Source organism: Myxine glutinosa, chromosome 14 (assembly GCF_964187855.1).
Source record: "Myxine glutinosa chromosome 14, kmMyxGlut1.1, whole genome shotgun sequence".
Lineage (NCBI taxonomy): Eukaryota > Metazoa > Chordata > Myxini > Myxiniformes > Myxinidae > Myxine > Myxine glutinosa.
The window spans coordinates 66,701,181-66,726,478 of NC_136274.1; the positions used below are offsets into that span (position 1 = coordinate 66,701,181).

Sequence of the window (25,298 nt, forward strand, 5' to 3'; positions counted from 1 at the left end):
ACCCTGTCGACCCATCTTGTCGATCCACCCTGTCAATCCACCCTGTCGACCCATCTTGTCGATCCACCCTGTCAATCCACCCTATCGATCCATCCTGTAGTCCCACCCACCCCGTCCATGCATCGCATTCATTGTGCCCAAGTCACCTCGCATGCAGTTCTGACGCTGGGAGGGTAGTCGTGGCTGGGCTCTGATGCGCGAAGGCAGGAACCGCCCAGAGAGACAACTTACCGCCAGCCGTGCATCTCTGTGCTTCAACGTTCCGTGCCGTGCCGTGCTTTGCTGTGCTCATCGCTTTTAACAAAAATAAAAAATAAAAAGGCGCAGCTGCTAATCCCCGCCTCACCCCGTCCCACGACGCCTCGTGCTGCGCATTTCGACGCACGCACTGTGAGCACGAGCGTTCACTTTGCCTAAGGTGTCACCTCTTCACGTGTCGTGCCGTCTCATGCCGTGCCGAGCCGTGCCGTGCCGTGCCGCCGAGACGGCCCGGCTGGCATGAGCGCTCAAGATGCGCCTCGGCCGAGGTCCGTGCGTGCCAGGTCGCACCGTGCGGGCTCCGCTCTTCCTGCTGCTGCTCGCTCATGGTAAGCGCGCCGCCCGTCCCACGTCTCGTCCGCGTGGGGCCGTGTCCGTCCCGCGCTCCGCGTGACCCGTTGCATTTTGTCCGCCGTCCTTGTCCTGTAGCATCCGGGGGAGGGCGGTATCACATCACGCTTCGAAATATGCAAACAGGGGAAAGGGGTTTCAATTAAGAGGACCATTTGGGAAGAGCACGCCTTGGTCCGACTTCCTGACGCTTCTTCCGTCAGTGCGCGTTAAGGAACTCCGCTCTCAATGAAGCGAAGATCCGATAAGTGTGCTCCTCATTCTGGGAACATCACGACAAATCGGATCTTCATTATGGCGAGGTGGAAGCTTTTCAGCACCCAGAACTCTTTATTATAAGCAGCGCAGGGCTTATCATCACCAATGCGCAAAGAGCGTGTGACTTCAACTGTCTCAACTTTGCGCATCCGATCTTCGAACAATTACCCGTCAGTATTTGGGTGTCTTCTTGCTTTCGGGGCTGGAGCAGCCGTGGGACGTCCCTGTGCCGGTTTGTGCCCCCCAGTAGACCCCACAGACGTGTCAACAACAAGACCGCACGAACGACGCCATTGGGTTTTACGATTCTCGGGCATCCGACAAAGAGACAGAGAGTCGGACCGATGCGGCGAAGTCAATGCAGTTTGCCCCCCTCGGGCTCGCGACACGTACTCTGCCATCGCGCCCCCCCCCCCCATTGATTAAGTATAAATATCACGAAGCCATGGCACACGTCGTCGTTCATTGCGACGAGACAAGGACTCAGGGCTGCTTGATTCTCTACTCAAAATGCTCAGAGCCACTAAATCCCAGGTCTCTTGGCGAGGAGCGATTCGGACGTTCACGTTGCCTTTGCCAGTCGTCCACACTCCAACTCACCGGTGTTATAAAAAGCCTGATGACAGGGTTGCAACACCCGTGTCTCTCTAGTGCGACACCCTTCTCTGTAATTAGGCTGTCCTGGGCCTTTTGTATTTTGTATTTTGTACGAATCATTCACAGGCGGCTGCGTCTGCTCGCAGGTGCAACTCGTCTTGTGGGTTTACGGATGCTCGGAGATCACGACCTATTCCGTCCATCCCGACCATTCCGTCCATCATATTTGACTCATGGATGTCATGGCTTGATGCATGTTCGAAACGGATCTTTTTGAAGCGCATACATGTTGTCAGGAAAAAAAAATCCTTTTTCAACCCCCAGAATAAAGTTTCCAGGAGCAATTTGCGCGTGAACTTCAGGTTGACATTTTCAATCGAGGCAGAAAGGTTTTGAACGAGTTCTCGCCCCCATCATTAGCACATGCACCGTCCCTGGACAGAATTAATACATTTCATTAGAATTGCAAATACCGCAATATGAAAAAGATTTTTTTTTTTTAAGACGAGTTTCAATATGGACTGAAGCTGATAACGGCCTGGCTTAATATCCGGACCTCGTTCTGACATAGCGGCAATTCAAGGGATGTTCCTTCCATACAAACGCTCAATTCGTCACGAACTTCGCGGTGCAGGGATACAGGAGATAGTCTCTTAAACCAATCCGTTTGAGCATCAAACCATGACTGCGGACAATTTAATCACGAGTTTCGAGCACGCCCTGTGCGCATTGTCCCACGGCCTTTGTGCGTTTGACCCTGACCTTTGTGCGTTTGACCCTGACCTTTGTGCGTTTGACCCTGACCTTTGTGCGTTTGACCCTGACCTTTGTGCGTTTCACCCTGACCTTTTTGTGTTTCACCTTGACCTTTGTGCATTTGACCCTGATCTTTGTGCATTTCACCCTGACCTTTGTGCATTTGACCATGACCTTTGTGCATTTCACCCGGACCTTTGTGCATTGACCCTGACCTTTGTGCGTTTCACCCTGACCTTCGTGCATTTCACCCTGACCTTTGTGCATTTCACCCTGACCTTTGTGCATTTCACCCTGACCTTTGTGTGTTTCACCCTGGCCTTTGTGCATTTGACCCTGACCTTTGTGTGTTTGACCCTGACCTTTGAGTGTTTGACCATGACCATTGTGCATTTCATCCTGACCTTTGTGCGTTTGACCATGACCTTTGTGTGGTTGACCCTGACCTTTGTGAGTTTGACCATGACCTTTGTTTGACCATGACATTTGTGTGATTGACCCTGACCTTTGTGTATTTGACCGTGATCTTTGTGTGCTTGACCCTGACCTTTGTGCATTTGACCCTGACCTTTGTGTATTTGACCATGACCTTTGTGCATTTCAGCCTAAACTTTCCCAGTAATCCACAACCGATGAGCATTGTTACACAACTTTTGTTTATCCGTGCCCTTTTTGCTGCATTAATTGGGCACATTATTCCATGACCTTTGTGTGTTTGACCCTGAACTTTGTTCATTTCAGCCTGAACTTTATGCATTAATCCACAACCGATGCCCATTGTTACACCACTTTTGTTTATCTGTGACCTTTGTGCATAAATACACAAGCTTTGCACATTAATTGTGTGTATTACCCCATGACCTTTGTACTTTTGACCCTGACCTTTGTGCATTTCAGCCTGAACTTTAAGCATTAATCCACAACTGATGCCCATTGCTACACCACCTTTGTTTATCCATGACCTTTGTGTGTTTGACCCTGACCTTTGTGGATTTCATACTAAACTTTCCACAGTAATCCACAACCGATGCCCGTTGTTGCACCACTTTTGTTTATCCATGACCTTTGTGCTGCATTAGTTGTGCACATTATTCCATGACCTTTGTGCATTTGACTCTGACCTTTGGGCATTTCAGCCTGAACTTTAAGCATTAATCCACAACTGATGCACATTGTTACACCACTTTTGTCTATCCGTGACCTTTGTGCATTCATTGTGTGCATTGTCCCACGACCTTTTTGCATTTGGCACTGACCTTTGTGTGTTTGACCCTGACCTTTGGCCGTGATCTTTGTTTGACCCTGACCTTTGTGCGTTTGACCCTGACCTTTGTGTTTGACACTGACCTTTGTGCATTTCAGCATGAACTTTACGCATTAATCCACAACCGATGCTTATTGGTACACCACTTTTGTTTATCTGTGACCTTTGTGCATAAATACACGAGCTTTGCTCATTAATCAGGTGTATTATCCCATGACCTTTGTACTTTTGAACCTGGCCTTTGCGTATTTCAGCCTGAACTTTAAGAATTATTCCACAACCTATGCACATTGTTACACCACTTTTGTTTATCTGTGACCTTTGTCCATTAATTGTGTGCAGTCCCACGACCTTTGTGCATTTGGCCCTGACCTTTGTTCATTTCAGCCTGAACTTTCCGCAGTGATCCACAACCTTTGCCCATTGTTACACCACCTTTGTTTATCCATGACCTTTGTGTATAAATACACGAACTTTGCACATTAATCATTGACCTTTGTGCATTAATACAGGACCTTTGCGCAATTAATCCCCAACTATGTGCATTTAAGCTTGACTTTATGAATTTCGACAGAGCCTTTGTGTCGCAAACCGAAGCTCTTTCGTACTAAACCGCTAACTTTGTGCATTGACCGTGACCTTTGTATATTTCACCACTAAACCCTGTGCATTCATCGTGACCTATGGCCATTTTCCTACGGTCATTGTGCTTTGACTGCAGATGGATTGCCATTACTGCTCAGCATCCGTGGAATGAAATCTCTCACCTGCTAGCTGCTGAAATAAGCAAAACTCTCCTTTGCCATCACTCAGCAGGCTTTGTATTGTTTTGTTCTTTTCTGGCGAGGGAAAGGTCAGGATAGGCGATGCGTGTCTCCAGCACACACACACCAGCTCCTAACGAGCACCTTCAAATTGCAAGTAATTTGCGGGTCTTTCGGCTGCAGAAACTCACGGGCATCTCCAGGTGCTGCAGCAGATGCTGCGGTAGCGTGCGCTTTGCGTCTTGTCCGTCACGTGCACCTGGGCAGGTGTTCAATTATGCGGGGGATTAATAGGGATCGCACGAAGACATATGGCTGTGATGCATGATTTGTCTTCTTCTTCGGCATTCACAAAATAATGCCGACATTTGGTCGTTGGTTTAATAATTTGTTTTGGAAATTTTGCTGGTTTTTTGGTGATGCTTGCGTAATATTGTCGCTAGTTTTAAAGAGGGAGTTCAAACTCACGCCATTATTTAACCTGGTTAATTAGTGAATGTGTGCTGCACTCTCTTGCCCTGATAACTATAATAATGATATGACGATAATAATGACACACATGTACAGTGACGTCACGAGTGGATCAAAAGCTAAAGCATAGGCTGACAGTGAATTGACATCATCGTAATCAGTTGCATCTTTGAAGGAGAATTTGCAAGAATATTCTGAGAATCCAAATGTTCAGGTTCTAAAAAAGAGTCATCTCTCCACTAATGATGGAGGCACTGCTGGACTTTATGTACAAGCACGTGCAATACAGTACAATGGTCGTCCTCGTCCCATTCGATGTGTTACTAATTAATTCTCAACAAAATATGACTTGTTTAATCAAGACACGTCAAATGTACCGATCCTGAACATGATGTTCACTGCGGGAAGCTGTCCCTTCTAGCCCTCTCAAACTCCATGGTAAGTGGCACTCAATTGAGATGCAACGGCTGTGATGGATACACTGGGAATCGACTTCACTGGCCATTGGTCACCGCTATCAGCTGTAATCCGCACTTTCACGCTCCGAGATCCTTGGGTTTGATCTCACTGCTGTGCCCAAAAGGCACAGAGGCCAGAAGGTGAAATCTTGTGAATGCCGTTGCATTCGTGCAAAATTCTAATCCGCATATTCTTTAATTCGCATGTGCTTACCAAAAGCCTGAAATTGTATTATTAGCTTAACAACTTTACAGATTATTTACATATATAGTGGAATCAAAGATGGTATTCTTGATCCCATTTCTTGAGCAGAATAAATCGGTTGACTCTGTAGGTTGTGAACCCACGAAGTCTGCCACGGTACTTAAACCGTTGTATTGTGCATCATGATCAAGGAATTGAGGGTTGAACAAAGGTGTTTAAAATCTACCTTTACAGACCTGATGGGATAGGTCAGAGGAAGTAGACTTTCTTGAAGTTTTTATTTATTTGACTTCAATCAGAATATGCACCTGTTCACCCAGGTGATCTCGGTGCTCTGCAGGTGTGGTTTCAAGTCTTAGAATAAAAGTTTCAGAGTGATGTTAACCCAACGTGTGCCCAGGAGGAGATGGGCACTGCCAGCCAAGTGGAAAAGTGGAAAAACCATGGAAAAGCATGGGGAAAAAAACATGGAAAACCATGAACCATGGATACGTCATGGTGCCAACTGCAGTGTGATGCTGCAATGATAACCAGGAGACATGTTCGAGATGAGGCTTCCTGAGCAGTTTGCAAATTCTTGCTATTGACTTCAACAAGAAGGAAATCCCAATATATTGAGTGTGAACCTGTCACCATACATTGATGGTTACATGTGTCACGATACATGTGCCACTGCAAATATGTTACCATACATACATGTCTCTTGGCATGTAATAGAGAACATCAATAACGATGAATAGTAAACCACTCTCTTCTGGTTGAAAGCAAACTTTAACTAGAACGAGTGAAGATTGCACACTCTCACCCAGACTTTTTTGTGGTTTTAAAGTATGTATTTTATAGACATACTCACATTGTAATTGTACATACTTTGAAGTACTCAGTTGAAAAAACATCATGTGTAAAAATTGTAGTTTATTTTGGCAAATTATGTGTAGACAACCAGACAGACAAACAAACAAGAAACACGTGTTGCAGAGCACAGTACTGTACTTGCGAAATCCCCTAAAACAAATTTGACCCTAAAAATAATTGGTGGTTGAATTCAGTGACTTGATTTGCAAATATGTTCAAATTTCAAATCAATCAGGTGAAAATTGAAGATTTTAGAAATTCCACCTATGTTGTTGACCGTTGACCTACAGTATGTTTACCATTTGACCTTATGACCTCAGCATCAATAGGCTTCTTGCATATGACCAACACCACTATTTGGTGAGGTTTCATGAATATTGGTTGAAAATTCTGACCTGTAGGTGATTGACATACAGACAGTCAGTCAGACAAACAAACAAACAGAGATAGAATAACACACAGGACCGAACTTCGATTTTCGCAAGTAATAAACAACCAGACAAACGGACCCAAATACAATACCCTCTCATCTGATGAGGGTAACTAGAATGGCACTCTGTAGAGCATATACCTCCTCCAGGCTGAACAGATTATGTTTTGTATCCCACTGATAGGCCGGATCTGGATTCGGACCTAAACCAAAATCGAATCGGCTTATTATTGTCAATTACCCAACTCATCCACATAGTTTTGTCAGTACTTGTCCACAACTTTTTGAGATATCATGCTTTACTGTACTGCATGTCATATTTGCCTCCATCTGTCAATGGGGAAAAATAACTTCGACAATTTAAAAAATATATGTTATCCGGATCCGGGTCTTCACCAAAATCTAACCAATTCGTCCTTGTCGTACACCCAACATGTCCGCCAGGTTTTTTTTCTAAATCCGTCCACAACTTTTTGAGATATCTTGTCCACAGACAGAAACAGACAGATAAACAGACGGACACTGATGAAAATATAACCTCCGCCCACCTTCAATGGCGCAGGTAACAAAGTTTGATTGAAATATGCATAACTAGAGCAATGCGACTGTCACCAATATACCTCCGGCGTAGTCCTTGCCCGTGACAATGGGTAGATGCCCTCGTTGACTAACTTAAAAATAAACAACTTTGATTTAAATCCTTCCAGCTGTTCTCAAGTATTACATTTTTACCAAACATGACAAGTTTCACATCGATCGGTGAAGCGGTTTCAGAGAAGAGGGTTAAAAAAAAAAATACTGGCTTTCAAGCTAATATGGCTGCCAAACCACGTGACATGTGAAATCAAAAATGTACACTCTGCATATGTATGGGTGGGGGACCACATTTGTGAAGTTTTTTGTTGATTGGAAAGGTTCGTTTTTCTATCCAAGATGGCTGCCAAACCACGTGACCGACAACGTCATCATTTTCAACGTATACGCAGCAATGGTGTTAGATGACATTTGTAAAGTTTCGCATCGATAGGGTAAGCTGTTTCTTGAGATATAATTATTTAATATTTTCCTTCAATCCATTATGGCTGCCACACCATGTGACTGATGGCGTTTTCGTGATCAACTTTTAATCACCATGCCGAGTCGATGATACGCAGAAACTTTTGAGTCGATTGCTTTGGTGGTTTGGGAGAAGATGTTTTTTTTTAAAGGTTTTAGGTTAAGTCCAATATGGCTGCCAAAGCATGTGACCTATGATGTCATAAATTTAATATTTCAATACAAATGGGTCATTGATCAGGTGCATGCAATTTCAGATTTTTAGAATAAGGCATTCGATCAAAATATTTATGACTGGTATACCACATCACCGATGATATTGTAGCGGTTGCCGCTGAACATACACAATCGCCTTACACCTGCCGAGGACGCAACCACGGAGCGATCGCTGTGCCGGGCTCGCCCAGACCGCCCGGAGACGCTCAGTCTCGCCTTTCCCGGGCATGCCCGGACTCGCCTTTCCCGGGCTCGCCCGGCCCGTCCGGCGACACCCAGTCTCGCCGTTCCCGGGCATGTCCAGACTCGCCCAGGTCTCCCGGACATGCCCAGTCGCGCCTTTTAAGGGCAAACGCTCCGGCATGAGATATTCGAGTGCTTGTATATAATGCTGCCCGATAAACGGAGTTTTCAGTTTTACCCGAGTTGATTTGATGCAATAAAGAAACTCGGACGAATTCCAGCTTTTTGGCACGTCCATTCTTTCGATTCGAGTTGGAGCACAGCTCCTTCATTGGTGACCTACCGACATGGACACGGCAGTTGCCCTCAAACTGCCTACCTTCTGGGAGGCTCACGCGGTGGTTTGGTTCACCCAGGCGGACTCCTAGTTCGCCCTGCGAGGCATCACCGCCGACGACACCCGCTTCCATCATGTGGTAGCAGCACTCGGCTCAGCCACCGCGGCCCGCGCCCTCAGCCTCCTCCAGCACCCGTCAGCCGCTGACAAGTACGGCGCGATCAAGAAGCTCCTCCTCGACGCTTTCGCGCTCTCATCGGCGGAACGCGCACGGCGCCTGCTCGACCTGCCCGAGCTCGGCGACACGCGCCTGTCCGAGCGAATGGATTACATGCTCTCGTTGCTCGGGGAGCATGCCCCGGATTTTCTTTTTCAAGAGCTGTTCCTCCGTCAGCTGCCGAGCCAGGTACGCCTCGCCCTGGCAAGCATGCAGATCACGGATCCCCGCGCCCTCACCAGGGAAGCCGGCAAGATCTCCTCGGCAGGCCAACGCATCGGGGCAGCGACCTGGAGCCCGCCGCCGTCCGAAGCAACGCCCATGGCGCCCGAGCACCCGGCACGGTCGGCGGCCGAACGGCCGGCGCAATTGGCGGCCGCTACGCCACGCCGACTGCCTCCAACACGACGACCGGGGCCTCCACCTGACCAGGCATGGTGTTACTACCATGCCAGGTTCGGACAAAAGGCCCGGACATGCCGACCCCCGTGCACTTTCGGCAAGTCGGGAAACGGCCGGGCCGGCGTTCATTACCAGCCATGAGCGCCGGCCACACAGGCAACTTACTTTTTATCAGGGACAAAGCGTCCGGACGGCGCTTCCTGTGTGACACCGGCGCCCAACTGAGCGTCATACCCTCCTCCGATCAGGACAGGCAGTCCGCGGTTTGCTGCCCCTCCTTGGTGGCGGCCAACGGATCGGCCATCCGCACCTTCGGCCCACGCAACGTCACCCTCTGCTTCAGCAGCCAGCGCTTTCATTGGACTTTTGTGACCGCAAGCGTGCCCATGGCTCTGCTGGGCGCCGACTTCCTCTGCGCACACGGGCTGCTGGTTGACGTCAAACGGCGTCGCCTCGTCAACGCCGAGACCTTCAGCTCCCTGGCATGCACGTTGAGCAGCTCCGCGCCGACCGAGCTAGCATGCGCCCTCCCGGTGGCGAACGAGTTTGCTCGCCTGCTCGCGGAGTTCCCGGCCCTCACGCAGCCGACGTTTTCTGCCGTCGCGGTACGACATGGTATGGAGCACCACATACCAACTACGGGCCCGCCGGTCGCCGCCAGAGCCCGCCGCCTCGACCCAGCCAAGCTCGCCGTGGCCAAAGCCAAGTTCGACGCTTTGGAACACCTCGGCATCGTGCGACGCTCCGATAGCGCGTGGGCTTCGCCACTACACATCGTACCGAAGCCGGGGGGCGGCTGGCGCCCATGTGGCGACTACCGCCGCCTTAACGACATTACCACCCCCGACAGGTATCCGATCCCGCACATTCAAGACTTCTCCGCCCGTTTGGCAGGACGGGTCATTTTTTCGAAGATCGATTTGATACGGGGATACCACCAGGTACCTGTCAGGCAGGCCGACGTCCCAAAAACGGCCGTCATCATGCCGTTCGGCTTATTCGAATTCCTTTGAATGCCATTTGGCCTCAAGAACGCGGCTCAGGCATTCCAGCGCTTGATGGACGGTGTGCTGCGCGACCTACCGTTCCTCTTCGTCGACCTGGACGACATCCTCGTCGCCAGCGCGTCCCGGGCCGAGCACCTCCTCCACCTCCGAACACTGTTCGGGCGCCTCAGCGAGCACAGCCTAATCGTCAACCCGGCCAAATGCCACTTCAGCACAACGGCCGTTGATTTTTTGGGCCACCACATCACCAAGAACGGGGCCGTGCCGCTGCCTACCAAGGTCGAGGCCATCACCGCGTTTCCGCGTCCCCGCTCCATCAAGGCCCTGCAGGAGTTCCTCGGAATGGTGAATTTCTATCACCGCTTCATGCCCCGCGCTGCTCAGCTCATGCGGCCCCTCTATGAAGCCCTCCGGGGCAAGCCGGCCAAACACGACGTCGTCTGGTCCGCAGCCATGGACGCGGCATTTACAAGTTCAAAGCGGGCCCTCGCCGACGCAACACTGCTCGCTCACCCGGTGCTCAACGCTCCCATCACCCTCACCACGGATGCCTCTGACTACGCGGTGGGCGCCGTACATGAGCAATGGGTGAACGGGGTTTGGCAGCCACTCGCTTTTTTCAGCCGGCAACTCCGGCCGAACGAGCTCAAATATAGCACGTTTGACCGTGAGCTCCTCGGTCTACACCTGGCCGTTCGCCATTTCCGCCACCTCCTGGAGGGCCGACCCTTCACGGCTTTCGTTGACCACAAGCCGTTGGTTTACGCAATGGCCAAAGTCACGGACCCGTGGTCGGCCCGCCAGCAGCGCCACCTCTCCGCCATGTCGGAGTTTACCACGGACATCCGGCACGTCGCCGGCAAAGACAACGCCGTGGCCGACTGTCTTTCTCGGGCCAGCGCGAACGCGGTCCACCTCGGCGTGGACTTCGCGCTTATGGCGGCTGACCAGACCACCGACACCACGGTGCAAGCCCTCCGGGCGGCAGACATGGGCCTCCGCCTGGCCGACGTCCCCTTCGCGGACACTGTCCTGCTCTGCGACGTCTCCCAAGGCCAGCCTCGCCCCATCGTGCCCGTTACCTGGCAACGCCGCATCTTCGCCTCCCTCCACGGCCTTTCCCACCCGGGCCGGAAAGCTTCCCAGAAGCTGGTGTCGGCGCGATTCGTCTGGCACGGCCTTCGACGGGATGTCCGCGATTGGACCGGCACCTGCATGGCCTGCCAACAGGCCAAGGTCCACCGACACACCCAGGCCCCGCTGGCACCTTTCACCGTGCCCGAACGGCGTTTCGACCACGTCAATGTGGACCTGGTGGGCCCCCTCCCCAAATCACGGGGTTTCACACACCTGCTCACCATGGTGGACAGGACCACCAGGTGGCCGGAGGCCGTTCCCCTCGTCTCCACCACCACCGCCGACGTGGCGCAGGCTTTCATCGCCACCTGGGTCACCCGTTTCGGCGCACCGGCGGACATCTCTTCAGACCGCGGGCCGCAGTTCACCTCCGAGCTGTGGGGCGCGGTCGCCCGCAACCTGTGGGTCAGGCTCCACCGTACCACGGCCTACCACCCCCAAGCCAACGGGTTGTGCGAGCGGTTCCACCGTTCCATGAAGGCCGCGCTCATGGCCAGCCTTCAGGACGGTGGCTGGACCGACCGGCTACCGTGGGTCCTTTTGGGCCTCCGCATGGCCCCCAAGGAGGACCTCCGGGCGTCCACCGCCGAGCTGGTCTACGGCCAGCCGCTACGCGTCCCGGGCGAATTCGTGCCCGACGCTACCAGTCCCTGGTCCGCAGCTCGCCAGCGCTCGGACCTCCAGGAGACCGCCCGACGGTTTGCCCCCGTGCCAACGTCCCACCATGGTGACCCCCAGTCCTACGTCCCCCCAGCGCTTCGCACAGCGGAGTACGTTTTTATGCGTCATGACACACACCGGGGGCCACTCAGGCCGCCGTACGACGGACCCTTCCGGGTCCTGCGACGGGACGACAAGTCCTTCGTCATCGACGTCGGCGGCAGGTCGGACCGGATTTCGGTGGACCGCCTCAAGCCGGCGCACGTGGACATCGACCAACCACCTCGGTTGGCCCTTCCTCCACCGCGAGGCCGCCCCCCGTCCACGGTGCCTCCCGCTCGACCACCCACCCCTACACCGGACCCCCCCCCCACCACGACCCTCCAGGGGTTGCTTCGGCCGGGTCATCAGGACCCCCCTTAAATTGACCTTGCCGGTGCAAGTCGATTCTGGGGGGGCGTGTGTAGCGGTTGCCGCTGAACATACACAATCGCCTTACACCTGCCGAGGACGCAAGCACGGAGCGATCGCTGTGCCAGGCTCGCCCAGACCGCCCGTAGGCGCTCAGTCTCGCCTTTCCCGGGCATGCCCGGACTCGCCCGGCCCGTCCGGCGACACCCAGTCTCGCCGTTCCTGGGCATGTCCAGGCACGCCCGGCCCATCCGGCGACACCCAGTCTCGCCGTTCCCGGGCATGTCCAGACTCGCCCAGGTCTCCCGGACATGCCCAGTCGCGCCTTTTAAGGGCAAACGCTCCGGCATGAGATATTTGAGTGCTTGTATATAATGCTGCCCGATAAACGGAGTTTTCAGTTTTACCCGAGTTGATTTGATGCAATAAAGAAACTCGGACGAATTCCAGCTTTTTGTCGCGTCCATTCTTTCGATTCGAGTTGGAGCACAGCTCCTTCAATATCATCATTATCATGCTTTTGTTCCACATCGGAAGTACTTCATAATGTGCCAAGTTTCAAAAAAAATTATTCATCGGTTTCCGAGAAATAATTTTTTCATGATTTGCGTTTAATCCAAGATGGCTGCCATACCATGTGACCTATGCCATCACAATGATCATAAAGACATTCTCCATGGGTGTCACAAAGTAGAAAAACAAGGTTTAGCCCGCACCTACGGGGGCGGAGGCATAAAAATGTACGCAATATCCCAAGCCTGCTTATGTGTTTTCCAAAAACTCGTTGCTTTCATGATATTCCAGCATCGTCTGTTCAAAACGTTTGTTTATTAGCGTCCTACTTAATTACAAAGTTCACACCCTGGAAGGTTGGTCGCAGCAAAAAAGAGAAGAGAGTTGGCTTTCCTTTAGTTGGAGGGAATTCTGAAAGCACGAGTAGTCAATAAGTCTTGTCTTTATACTTTGTTTGCTTGTTTGTTTGATTTGTTTGTTTGATAAATGTTAGCTCTTTCACGAGCCTCGACTCTGTATACAAAAAAAAAAAAAAAAAAAAAAAAAAGGCTGAACTTTCAATCATTATTCCCACCTCCTCGATTGTTTGTAGCCACTGCGCAAGACTGTTACATTCGCTCCGTATTGTGAATAACACTTATTGCACTTTGATCAGTCCAAGTCGATCAAATATTGTGCCAGAGGTTATAACAATATCATACAAGGAAATCATGACGCACGAGGAGGCCATTCGGCCCATCAAACCCTGCACCATTATTACCAACTTCTGCCTGTTTTTCCGTGCTCTATCCTTTTTAAATGGCGAGCCTCAAGCAAGGAAGCAGCACATATCATTTTTAAAGTCTCCGGTATGACTGCTGGGGTTTGAACCATCGACCTCCCAGATTCAGGGCGGAAAAACATCGGACAATTTATTCCACTTTTTACATTCCTATCCATCAATATCATCTCTTGCGTCCATCGCGCCTTCGTCACCACAATTGTTACAGGCTTTCACCACTGTAACTACAAAATGCTGCGAATGCTAAACAGATACGCAGGAAAAAAAAATCAATCCCTCTTCCAACCACTCTTTCAATGTTCCATTGTGTGTTCACATTGCAAAACAGCATTCTTCTCCCGTAGCTGGCCAAGCTAATGGGCACCTTGGGTTGAGGTCCTCTTTAACGAGCCGTCGTCCTGTTTGGCATCACAACAGCCCATCTGTATTTCAAGGGTCGTTTGTGTTGCATATTTCAATCTGCCCAGTTTCGTTCCCCCATCCATGGACAAAACATCCGATATCTATGATCATTCGCCGAGACAATAGGCAAACAAACATATGGATTATGCCAATCCATAGAATGTCTGCCTCCATTTCACTCGTCCATTTTCATTAGTGCATGTTCCAGACTCTTCTGGTGCACTACAACATAATCCATCCGAAGGTTCCCGAGATTGTTCTGTTATGAGATGCTTGTTACACATATATTCTTATGAACTTAAACTTGTTTCTCAATTTTAGCCACCACCGATGTCATCATTCACTCTTTTTAAAGAGGGATGTTTCACATAAACATCGGGTCACCTTTATCATGAAAAACTTTTATTATTGTACTTAACAATGTATCTGTTGTAATATATGTTGACCATAGTAAATCCCTAATTCTGTACGCACAAAATGGACAGCTTGATCAAAAATTTTGATTTGATTTTTGAGAACATGACAAATATATGAGTTTCTGGCAGGTGCTAAATATTTTTGCGTCATCTAAGCGAAATGAAATTTTTATCATGACATTGACATGCACTTTATGAAATTTTTATCACTAGCAACGGTATCCGCCCTATGGGCGGGGCTTCAATTGGGAAGCCCAAATGAAAAGGCAAAATATCAGAAATTGAAGGCTTTATTTTATTTTAAACGATTCATATAAACATCCGTTGAATCATATCACACACAAATCATCAAAATCTAAACAGTACATGGCGCCCAGTTTGATAAAAGATTGAATTCTGCAAAACGGAAGCAGCCGCTACACGTCTTTCTCACTCGCACGATTATGTGTGAAGAGTGCGCGCCGAATCTGTAACACGGAAACGGCCGCTACACCTGTTTCTCAGTCGCTTTGCACACGCTGCCGTGTTACTTCGGAGCCGCACGTTTATATCGGAAGTGTTCGTCAGGAGTCGATCTACTCTCTCCTGGTACGTAGAATAAACAGTATTTGTAGAATTTCAACAAAAGCCACATCACTGTTCATATCGGTAAATATTATTCCATCGTGTTTGGAAAAACTGGAAAATTGGAAAATAGGAAAACTTTGAAAAATTGGAAAAATAATATAGCCTATTTTAGTCCCAGGGGTCCCAGGAATACCCACCCAAAATATCGTTGCAATCGGTTGCGCCGTTTTTGCGGTACCTTCGAACGGACGGACAGACATTTGGTGAATTATAGTAAAGATGACATTAACATGCACTTTATGCCGCGCGCTAATTCCGGAGTGGACGCACGACTTCCACAGACATAAAAATGATTACATATTAACTGTAATAACCTGACAACATTACTATTCACTATTAAACAAATAAATATTAGTGACTAGAACTGCACTCATGGAGCGCATAGTCTTGCCTCACCTATTCCTTGTGAACGAAAATACCATTGCTAACTAACACAGTACTATTGCGGCCCACTGCTATTATGGCCCATATACCCATGTCATCCATGCACCCTATTATGTCACATACTTTATTGGTTATGAACGTCATAAAATTAATTATTTAGAAAAAATGATGTCCAAGTTTGTTTTCCTGTAATCCAATATGGCTGCCATACCATGTGACCTATGGCATACATTAAATTCTTCGCTCACATTGGGTCATTGATCAAATAATATATGAAGTTCCAGATTTTTTGATAAGGATTTGAAATCAGCCAATTATGGCCAGAATAGCACTTCACCAATGACATCATCGTTATCACCCTATACACCCCACGGATAGTTACTCCCGCCAGGGAGTAATGCATTCACTCGTGTCCGTGTGTGTGTGTGTTCGTGTGTTTGTGAACAAGATATCTGGAAAAGTTCTGAACGGATTTGGATGAAATTTGGTGGGATGATTTCCCTTGGGATAAGGAAGAATTGATTAGTTTTTGGTGAAGCTCAGGATATTATTCCCGATCCAGGAATTTTTTTACCATTGGAAGATAGGGCTCATCTTTTTAAACATTATCATCTATGTATTATATATTTAACATTGTGATATGAAAATAGTTTTCATATGTGTTGTAAATGTAGTTTAAACTCGTGGTTATGCGTTAGAGCGGTGTATTTGTTTATCAGCGTCGTCTTCAATGATCCTTTTTTTTTTCTTTTTCTAATAAAGACATATTCTGTCCTTTTAAAACCACCAAAGTGTGTATTCGGTTTCCCCGTTTCATAAAATGTATCGTTTGATACGTATAATGCTTTAAAACTGTTTTTTTTCTTACCTCAGAAGAGATATCAACATTTAGCTCAGCGCATGTCATTCGCGGTGTCACTATTTGATGAACTTATAAAGACTTAGTTCCAGATTTGTTAATAACTGAGGTATTTTAACAAACGAATAAAACAGATTTGGCAAAATTCCAACTTTTTTTTTTAAAAGATCGCATATTCACCCAGGGTTGTGAGGCTGAAGAAGAAGAAACCTCGCATGGGCTTCCCAGACCAAATAAATAATTCTGGTTCTGGCTCTGCGATTTTCAGGTTTATTACTCCCGCCAGGGAGTAATGCATTCGATCGTGTCCATCCGTGTGTGTGTGTTCGTGTGTTTATGAACAAGATATCTGGAAAAGTTCTGAACGGATTTGGATGAAAGTTGGTGGAATGATTGCCCTTGGGATAAGGAAGAATTGATTAGTTTTTGGTGAAGCTCAGGATATTATTCCAGATCCAGGAAAAAATTTTGGGAAAGATTTTTTCGGTTTTACTGCATTAAAGCTTTTATTCTTATTCTTAAATGATGTTTTTCTCCACTAATTCCGAGATATATCAAAATAAATTCTCTGACAGTTTGGGCTTACTTTCTTTTTCATTTATTGTTTTGGGGAGAGGGGATGTTAAACAAAACGTATTATTCCAACTAAACCCACGGCGGGAGTATGCGCTCTACTGAGTGGCGTTCTAGTTGATGACATGTGCCAAGATTAATTTTTTTTTTGTTGAGCAGTTTTGGAGAAAATGTCAAAAAAAAATCCTTTAATCCAATATGGCTGCCATACCATGTGAACTGTGATGTCACAGTTAGCAATGAAATATTCTCCATGGAAGTCACTTGTATGTTCGCATCGATCGGACAAGTGGTTGCAGAGTACCATTTTTAAATTGAAAATATATAGATGCGGACGCAGACACACACACACACACACACACGAATTGCAATAGTCTCGCATCCCCTTTGGGGCGAGACTAATTAGCAATAAACAATGTGAATGTTGTGCATTTTAATATTGTATTCTGGTGTAAGGGAGAACGTGTGAAGGAATGAAGGATTGATTAAGCTGTGGCGCTATCGCTCTACTTTTTACCGCACCATTAACATGGATTTTCGCTGCACAGGTGTGATTTCTAGCATTGTTCACCTTGTCATTGGCAACTGTGACAGACAATCTAAATTTTTAATACATTTCTTCATTTACCAAAATTATATATTTTAAAAGTATTTTTCACATAAAAAAAGATATTTTCTTTCTTCAAACCATGTATCCACGGAAAACAAACAAACAAAATAAAAATCAGAAGCTGCATTTTGAATGTGAAATGGATGACTTTTTGAGACAGAGGAACAAAAGGAAGCAAGATGAAGAAGAAATCGAGAAAATAAAGCAAGAAGAACAGCAAGTTTATTTGTGACTGATTTTAATGCATTTGGAGCTCCAAACAAAGAAGTTCTGCAGAGATTAGTTAGTCAACAAATATATTTATTTATTTCTTCTTATGCAGCCTGTGACTGCTTGGCTGCATCATTTTCTGGGGGGTGCTGCAGTGCCGCTGATGCAATGCCCCCTTACCAGCCAGCTGGTACTCATTTTGCCAACCGTGGAGGAATGATCGGCTGAGTCAACCCAACTGGCAGATATCGCAATTTGTGGAGCTGGTAACCTTGGCAACCTCGTTCCATACCACCAGCTAAGTTTCCAATCCATGCTTGTTGTACTTCCGAAGTAAAGCTTGGGAGCAAGGGTGCAATTATGGAAGCTCAGCTGGAAAACTGATTTCGCCACTGTTTGGGCCTACCGCCTGATTGAAGATCACCGAAGTTCTTTCCATGCCAAACGACCACCTCCACGCACTTAACCCCCTCCACATCGCTTATTCAGCCCCAACCCACCCACTCTCTCTATACTCACCATAACTTTGCTTTCGGCAATGTCCATTTGGACTTTCTCACAGCATTTCATTCTGGTTTTCTGTCCGATGAACGGTAGATCAGTAGTTTCAGTTTTACTTTCCAACATCAGTTTCCCTTTGGGATAACCGTTTTGATTTGTCATTACAACTGTGATGCGATGTGAATGGTACACAAAAAAGTCGTCAAAAGCTATTTTCGGGAGTGGAGGGAGGGGGGGGGGGTGTTATTAGACTTTCTAAAGGGTCGAAAGTATCTTAAGCGTCTAAAACTAAAGGGTGTAAAGGTCTATGGGTCTAAAGTGTTTGAAAGGTCCTAAAGGGTCTAAATAGGTTTAAGGGGTCAAATGGTGAAAGAGCAAAAGGGATCCAAGGGTCTTAAGGTGGCTTAGCTTGTCTACAGGATCTTAAAATGTGTATAGGTCTTGTTGTTTCATATACAGTCTGTCTGCTGGTTGCATCATTTCTGGAAGCGCGGCTGAACTGCTGATGCCGTACCCCTGTTACCAGTAAGCTGGTATTCATTTTTCTGATTTTGAAGATGACAGGCTGATTAATTAAACCCACCTGGTGTTATTTAATGGAACGACAGGTACTCAAACTGAAGACCCTCATATCTCAAGCCAGCCACCTTATCCGTTAAGCTAAAACCAGGCTTGTACAGTCGTGGCCAAAAATATTGGCACCCTTGCACTTTTTTCAAATAACTCACTATTTTCTCGAGAAAAATAAGTTGAAATTGACAAAAGTATTTGGTCTCCACAATTCTTTATTTCATTGTTAATATTACAGAACCTTTGTTTTTGATTCAGAACATAATATATCCTTTTAAATCAGAAAATAAAAAGAAATACCATTGACAAAATTATTGACACCCTAGACTTAATATTTGGTAGCACAACCTTTGGACAAAATAACTGCAGTGAAGTGCATATTATAGTTATGAATAAGCTTCCTACACCTCTCTACTCGTAGTTTGGCCCACTCTTCTTGTGCAAACTGCTCCAGTTCTCCAAGATTTGAAGGGTGCCTATTTCCAACTGCTGTTTTCAGATCTCCCCATAGGTGTTCAATGGGATTTAGATCTGGACTCATTGCTGGCAACTTCAGAACAGTCCAGCGTTTGTCTTGAACCATTCCTGGGTGCTTTTGAAGTGTGTTTGGGGTCATTGTCCTGCTGCAAGCCCCATGACCTTCGATGGAAACCCAGATTTCTGACACTGGGTTGAACATTGCGCTCCAAAATGCCTTGGTAATCTCCTGATTTCATGATGCCATGCACACATTCAAGGCACCCAGTGCTAGAGGTAGCACAGCAATCCCAAACCATGGAACCTCTGAACCTCAAATCAATCACATCACTGAACCTCCTCCATGTTTGACTGTAGGAAGGATGTTCTTTTCTTTGAAGGCTTCATTTTGTTTTCTGTGGATACCAAAATATTTTTTAATGTCAACAGTTTTCTGGAAGATGGTGCATTATTTGAAAAAAGTGCAGGGGTGCCGATATTTTTGGCCATGACTGTTTCGGTGTGGAAAGTGTCTAAAGGGTCAAATCGGGTGTACAGGTCTCCACAGGGTCTAAATAGGTATGAAAGCATCGAAAGGGTCTCGGATATCTAAGGGGTCAGAAGGGGCTAATGAGTCTGAGGGATCTTAAGGGTATAAAGGGTCTTTAGTGGCTAAGGAGTTTGAGGGGTATCTCGGGTATAAGGGGTACTCCACTCCATTGGTGGAGTTTGCGCATTTAAGCTTGGTCTAAAGGGTCTTAAAAGGGTCTAAGGGGTGTAAACGTCCAATGGGTATAGGGGTCTTAAGGAGTATAAGGGTATATGGGGTCTAAAAAGTTCATTACAATATCGTAGTATGTTACGAATAGACATAATTAATAGACATGCTTATATGGATCGACCATCACCTCGACTTAGGCCTCACCCCCTATCCACCTACCAATCCCCCACACCTCCCCCCCTCCCCCCACACCCCCCCCCCCCCCCACCAACGGCCCTTGTCCTCACCATGAGGATGTGTGGAGTTTGCTAATCAAAGGTCTACAGGTCTGAAAGTCATGTAAAGGATCTCAGTGGTCTTAAAGGTCTAAAAGGCGAATAAAGGTCTAGAGTCTCGAGGGTCTACCTGTGCCTTACTGCCTCATGAAGTTAGGAAGTTTAAGCTTTATTTATTAGCCAGCTTAGAATGGTCACGAATAAAGATTTGGCAGTATGTCGTCCTGGCAAGCCCATAAAAAAGGACGAAATCTGGATTGGCAGCTCTACTTTCATTTATTTGTGACCATAAATCTCATTCTTCAAAGACCTGAGTGCAACACAGACACCGAGTTTGGAGGTGTGTTGGCAAAATGTATGTGCATAACGTCGTTGTTGTCACATCTAGGGTTAGTGTTGCTCCTTTTGTTTATTAAAAAAATTTTTATTAAATGTATTGTGGTGCTGTGCACACACGACTCGATTGCCAGAGAGGTAGGCCACAACGCGTGGATACAAACAAGAGTCTTTATTACAAGCTCGCATATCAGCACTGGGCGGGCTCGAGCTTAGAGCCCGCATATATGTCCCGAGGCCACGCCTTGCCCCCGGGCGTGGCCGATCAGCCGAAAGGCGGGGCATGTATATCAGTTCCCCGCCTGGACGCTCACGCAACCCACTGGTGTGCGGAATTATTGACCCTTGTGCCCGCCACACGCGCCCCCCCAGAATTCCCACGCACCTGAAGGGTGAGCTTGCGGGGAAGCTGGATGACCCGGCCGAAACGCCCCCTGGCGATGCGTGCAGGGCTGGGGGGTAGCGGGACGGTGGGGCTGGGGGGTTTCGGGGGTCTGACCGCCGGAGGCGGCCTCGACGCGGAGGCAGAAATGCTTGCGGAGGGTGGTCCAGATCGAGGTGGGCCGGCTTGAGGCGGTCCACGGAGATATGATCCGGAGCACCGCCGATGTCTACGGTGAAATGTTTGTCCCCAGTCTCCACAACGCGGAAGGGCCCGTCGTATGGGAGCCGTAGCGGTGCCCATTGGGCGTCGTGCCGGACGAAAACGTACTCCACCGTGCGAAGCTCCGGGGCGACGTGGGAGGACGGGCAACCGTGGTGTGCCGTCGGCACCGGGGCGAACCTCCGGGCGGTCTCCTGCAGGGTGGAGCGCTGTTGCGCCGCGGACCAAGGAGCCGTGGAGTCGGGGATAAATTCGCCCGGTACCCGCAGCGGTTGTCCGAAGACCAGCTCCGCCGAGGACGTCATTCCTGAGGCCAAGCCAGACGAACTTCGCCGCGACGAGCTTCTGGGAGGCCTTCGTGCCCGGGTGGGACAGGCCGTGGATGGCATAGAAAACCGGGCGCTGCCAGCCAGCGGGCACGATGGGGCGAGGCCGGCCGAGGGAGACGTCGCACAGGAGGGCCGCACCCGCGATGTCGAACGGCACCTCGGTGACGCAGAGGCCCGTGACGGCGGTCCGCAAGGCCTGGACGCCGGGGTCGGCGGTCTGGTCCCCCGCCATCTGGGCATAGTCGATCCCGAGGTGGACCGCGTGCGTGACGGACCGGGAAAGGCAATCCGCCACCGGGTTGTCTTTACTTGCGACGTGACAGATGTCCGCCGTGTACTCAGACAGGGCAGAGAGGTGACGTTGCTGCCGGGCCGACCATGGCTCGGCGACCTTGGCCATCGTGAACACAAGGGGCTTGTGATCAACGAAAGCCGTGAACGGGCGGCCCTCGAGCAGATGGCGGAAGTGTCGGACCGCCAGGTGGAGCCCGAGCAGCTCGCAGTCGAAGGTGCTGTAGCGGTGTTCGTGCGGGCGATGCTGCCGGCTAAAAAACGCCAGGGGCTGCCAAGCACCACGCACCCACTGCTCGTGAGCACGCCCACCGCGTAGTCCGACGCGTCGGTGGTGAGGGCGATCAGTGCATCGGGCGCCGGGTGCGCCAGCATGGTGGCGTTGGCCAAGGCCGGCTTTGCGCCCGCAAACGCCGTGGCCATCGGCTCCGACCAAGCGATGTCACCTTTGCCCGGCTTCCCCCCAGAGGGCCTCGTGCAGGGGGCGGAGGAGCTGGGCGACGCGGGGTACGAAGCGGTGGTAAAAATTGACCATGCCCAGGAATTCCTGGAGCCCCTTGATCGTGCGGGGGCGCGGAAAACTCTTGACGGCCTCTACCTTGGCCGGTAAAGGGACGGCTCCGTGCCTGGTGATGCGGTGCCCCAAGAAGTCGATGGCGGCGATGCCGAAGCGGCACTTTGCGGGGTTGATGATCAAGCCATGCTGGCCCAGGCGTTCGAAAAGCGTGCGGAGGTGGAGCAGGTGCTCCTCCCGGGATGCGCTCGCAACTAGGATGTCGTCCAGGTAGACATAAATGAAAGGTAAGTCACGCAAGATGCTGTCCATGAGCCGTTGGAACGCCTGGGCCACATTCTTCAACCCAAAAGGCATCCGCAGGAACTCAAAGAGGCCGAAAGGGGTGATGACGGCCCTCTTTGGGACATCGTCCGGTTGTACGGGGACCTGGTGGTTGCCCCGGCTGAGGTCCACCTTGGAGAACACGGTCGTGTTTGCCAACCGGGCGGAAAAGTCTTGGATATGCGGGACCGGGTAGCGGTCGGGGGTGGTGGCATCATTGAGCTGGCGGTAGTCACCACACGGCCGCCATCCGCCGCCGGGCTTCGGCACAATGTGCAGAGGAGAGGCCCAAGCGCTGTTGGAGCGCCGTACGATACCCAGCCGTTCCAGCGTGGCGAACTCCGCTTTCGCCACGGCGAGCTTCGTGGGGTCGAGGCGGCGTGCCCGGGCATAGACCGGCGGCCCGACCGTGGGGATATGGTGCTCCACCCCGTGTTTGACGGCCACCGCTGAAAAGGAGGGGCCGCGTGAGGGCCGGGAAACTGGCGAGGAGGCGGGTAAACTCGTCCGCTGCCGGAAGCGTACAGACTAACCTCGCCGGGACAGAACCTTTCAGCAAGCCGCTTGGCAAGCCGCTTGTTGAGCTGCTCAGCAAGCTGCTCAACGAGCCGCTCAGCGAACAAGCGAGCGAGCTGAAGGTTTTGGCCTGGACGAGACGTCTGCGCTTAACGTCGACCAACAGCCCCATGCGCACATAGGAAGTCCATGCCGAGCAGGGCCATTGGCACGCTGGCGGTGATGCACGACCATTGAAAGCACTGCCCTCCGAACCGCAGTGAGAGGCAACGCTTCCCGAATGTGCGGATGGGTGTACCGTTGGCGGCAAGCAAAGCGGGGCCCTGGCCCGCGGCTTGCTTGTCGGACGCGGAGGTAGGGAGGACGCTTACCTGCGCTCCCGTGTCGCAAAGAAAACGGCGCCCGGACGAGGTGTCCATGATGAACAGGAGGCTGCCGGAATGGCCGACGCTCATGGCTGCAAGTGAGCGCCGGCCCGGTCGTTTCCCGACCCGTCAAAAGAACACGGCGGGCGGCACGTTTTAGCCTTGCGGCCGAACCTGGCATGGTAGTAGCACCAGGTTTGCGGCGGTGGCCCCCGCGGTGGCCGTGCCGGCGGCGGTGGTGGTGGCGGTAGTGGGCGGGGCGTAGCAGCGGCCACGAGGGAAGCAGGGGGCGCTGTAGCCTCCGCGCCGGGATCCACTACGGCAGCACCGTACACCGACCGCGTGTCGCAGGTCGTGAAATACTTGTCGGCCTCTCCAGCCAGGGCGCGGGGTTCCGTTATTTTGGAACCGGCCAGCGTACGGCGTACCTGTACAGGTAGCTGGCATAGGAAAAGTGCTCGGAATAAGAAATCCGGGCGCTCGTCTCCAAGCAGGGACAGCATGAAATCCATCCGGACAGATGGTCGTGTGTCGCCGAGGGCGGGAAGGTCCAGGAGGCGGTCGGCACGTTCGACCTCAGTGAGCCCGAACGTGGCGAGGAGGAAACGTTTGAGTGCCTCGTACTTGTGGTCACCCGGCGGGCGCCGAAGGATGGACATGATGCGGGTGGCAGTGCCGGGCCCGAGGGCGGCGACCACGTGGTAGTACCTGGTCTCATCCGCCGTGATGCCCCGGAGTTGGAATTGAGCTTCGGCCTGCACAAACCAAACGTGGGCTTGCGCTTCTCAAAACTCCGGGAGTTTGATTGCGACGGCGTTGGTAGCCATGGCGCGTTCGGGGGTCAGCAACGGCTGAACCAATCGGGGTCACCAGTGTGGTGCTGTGCACACACGACTCGATTGCTAGAGAGGTAGGCCACAACGCGTGGATACAAACAAGAGTCTTTATTACAAGCTCGCATATCAGCACTGGGCGGGCTCGAGCTTAGAGCCCGCATATATGTCCCGAGGCCACGCCTTGCCCCCGGGCGTGGCCGATCGGCCGAAAGGCGGGGCATGTATTTCAGTTCCCCGCCTGGATGCTCGCGCCACCCACTGGTGCGCGGAATTATTGACCCTTGTGCCCGCCACAGTACAAGTACTCCCTCAGCTAGAAGAACTACTCCCAAAACTACTCCCACAATTTTGGAGCTCGCCCCACCAAACCTTCTGTGGAATGTTTTGGGGTCCCAGCGGGTGTCATAAGGAAGGTAGGAGGTTTCATAAATTCCTCAATAAAATTATAATTTTGAAATACCATTGTTACGGAGCTGCTACCGATCCGGAAGTGAACAAGATGATGAAGATTCGCTGATTTGATAATATCTCAATATTATTGTGATTTAACATCATATTCTGATATATTAACACTATCGTATTAATTTGTGATTGGAATGATGCCGTTTGGGACAAAAAATATCGAGATATTGAGTTTGAAGTCGAGTGAGGAAATGACATGAGTTTCCATCCGTGACATTTGCGGATTCCCCATTTGCAGTTTCGCCATTGACTGGATTTAGGAACATTCAGACTGGGTACATTTTTTGTGCAAGTCCTTCACGGACCTGTCAATGCCTGACGTTCGACTGAAGGTGGCACAGGAATGTGAAATGTATTGGTTCATGGTTTAGCATTCACCGTTTCTGCATTGCTTGTTTGCTTTCGGCTGCCCACCTGTGCATAGCATGGGTACCTCACTCGTGTATATGCATAATTCCTTTTATGCATTTCTTGCTCTACTTCGAGTGTGTGGAACAGAACGAAGGAGGATGTGTGAGAGAGTGGCCCAG

General features: G+C 49.9%; 1 protein-coding gene across 1 annotated transcript in view; it reads left to right on the forward strand.

The window, feature by feature from the left end:
- Nucleotides 1-401: 401 nt before the first annotated feature.
- Nucleotides 402-25,298, forward strand: part of LOC137439875 (transmembrane protein 132D-like) — a 60,224-nt gene continuing 35,327 nt past the window's right edge. The window contains exon 1 of the mRNA XM_068136073.2: nucleotides 402-587. Within this exon, the coding sequence (XP_067992174.2) occupies nucleotides 512-587 (76 nt within the window). The 5' untranslated portion in view covers nucleotides 402-511. The remainder of the gene's footprint in view (nucleotides 588-25,298) is intronic.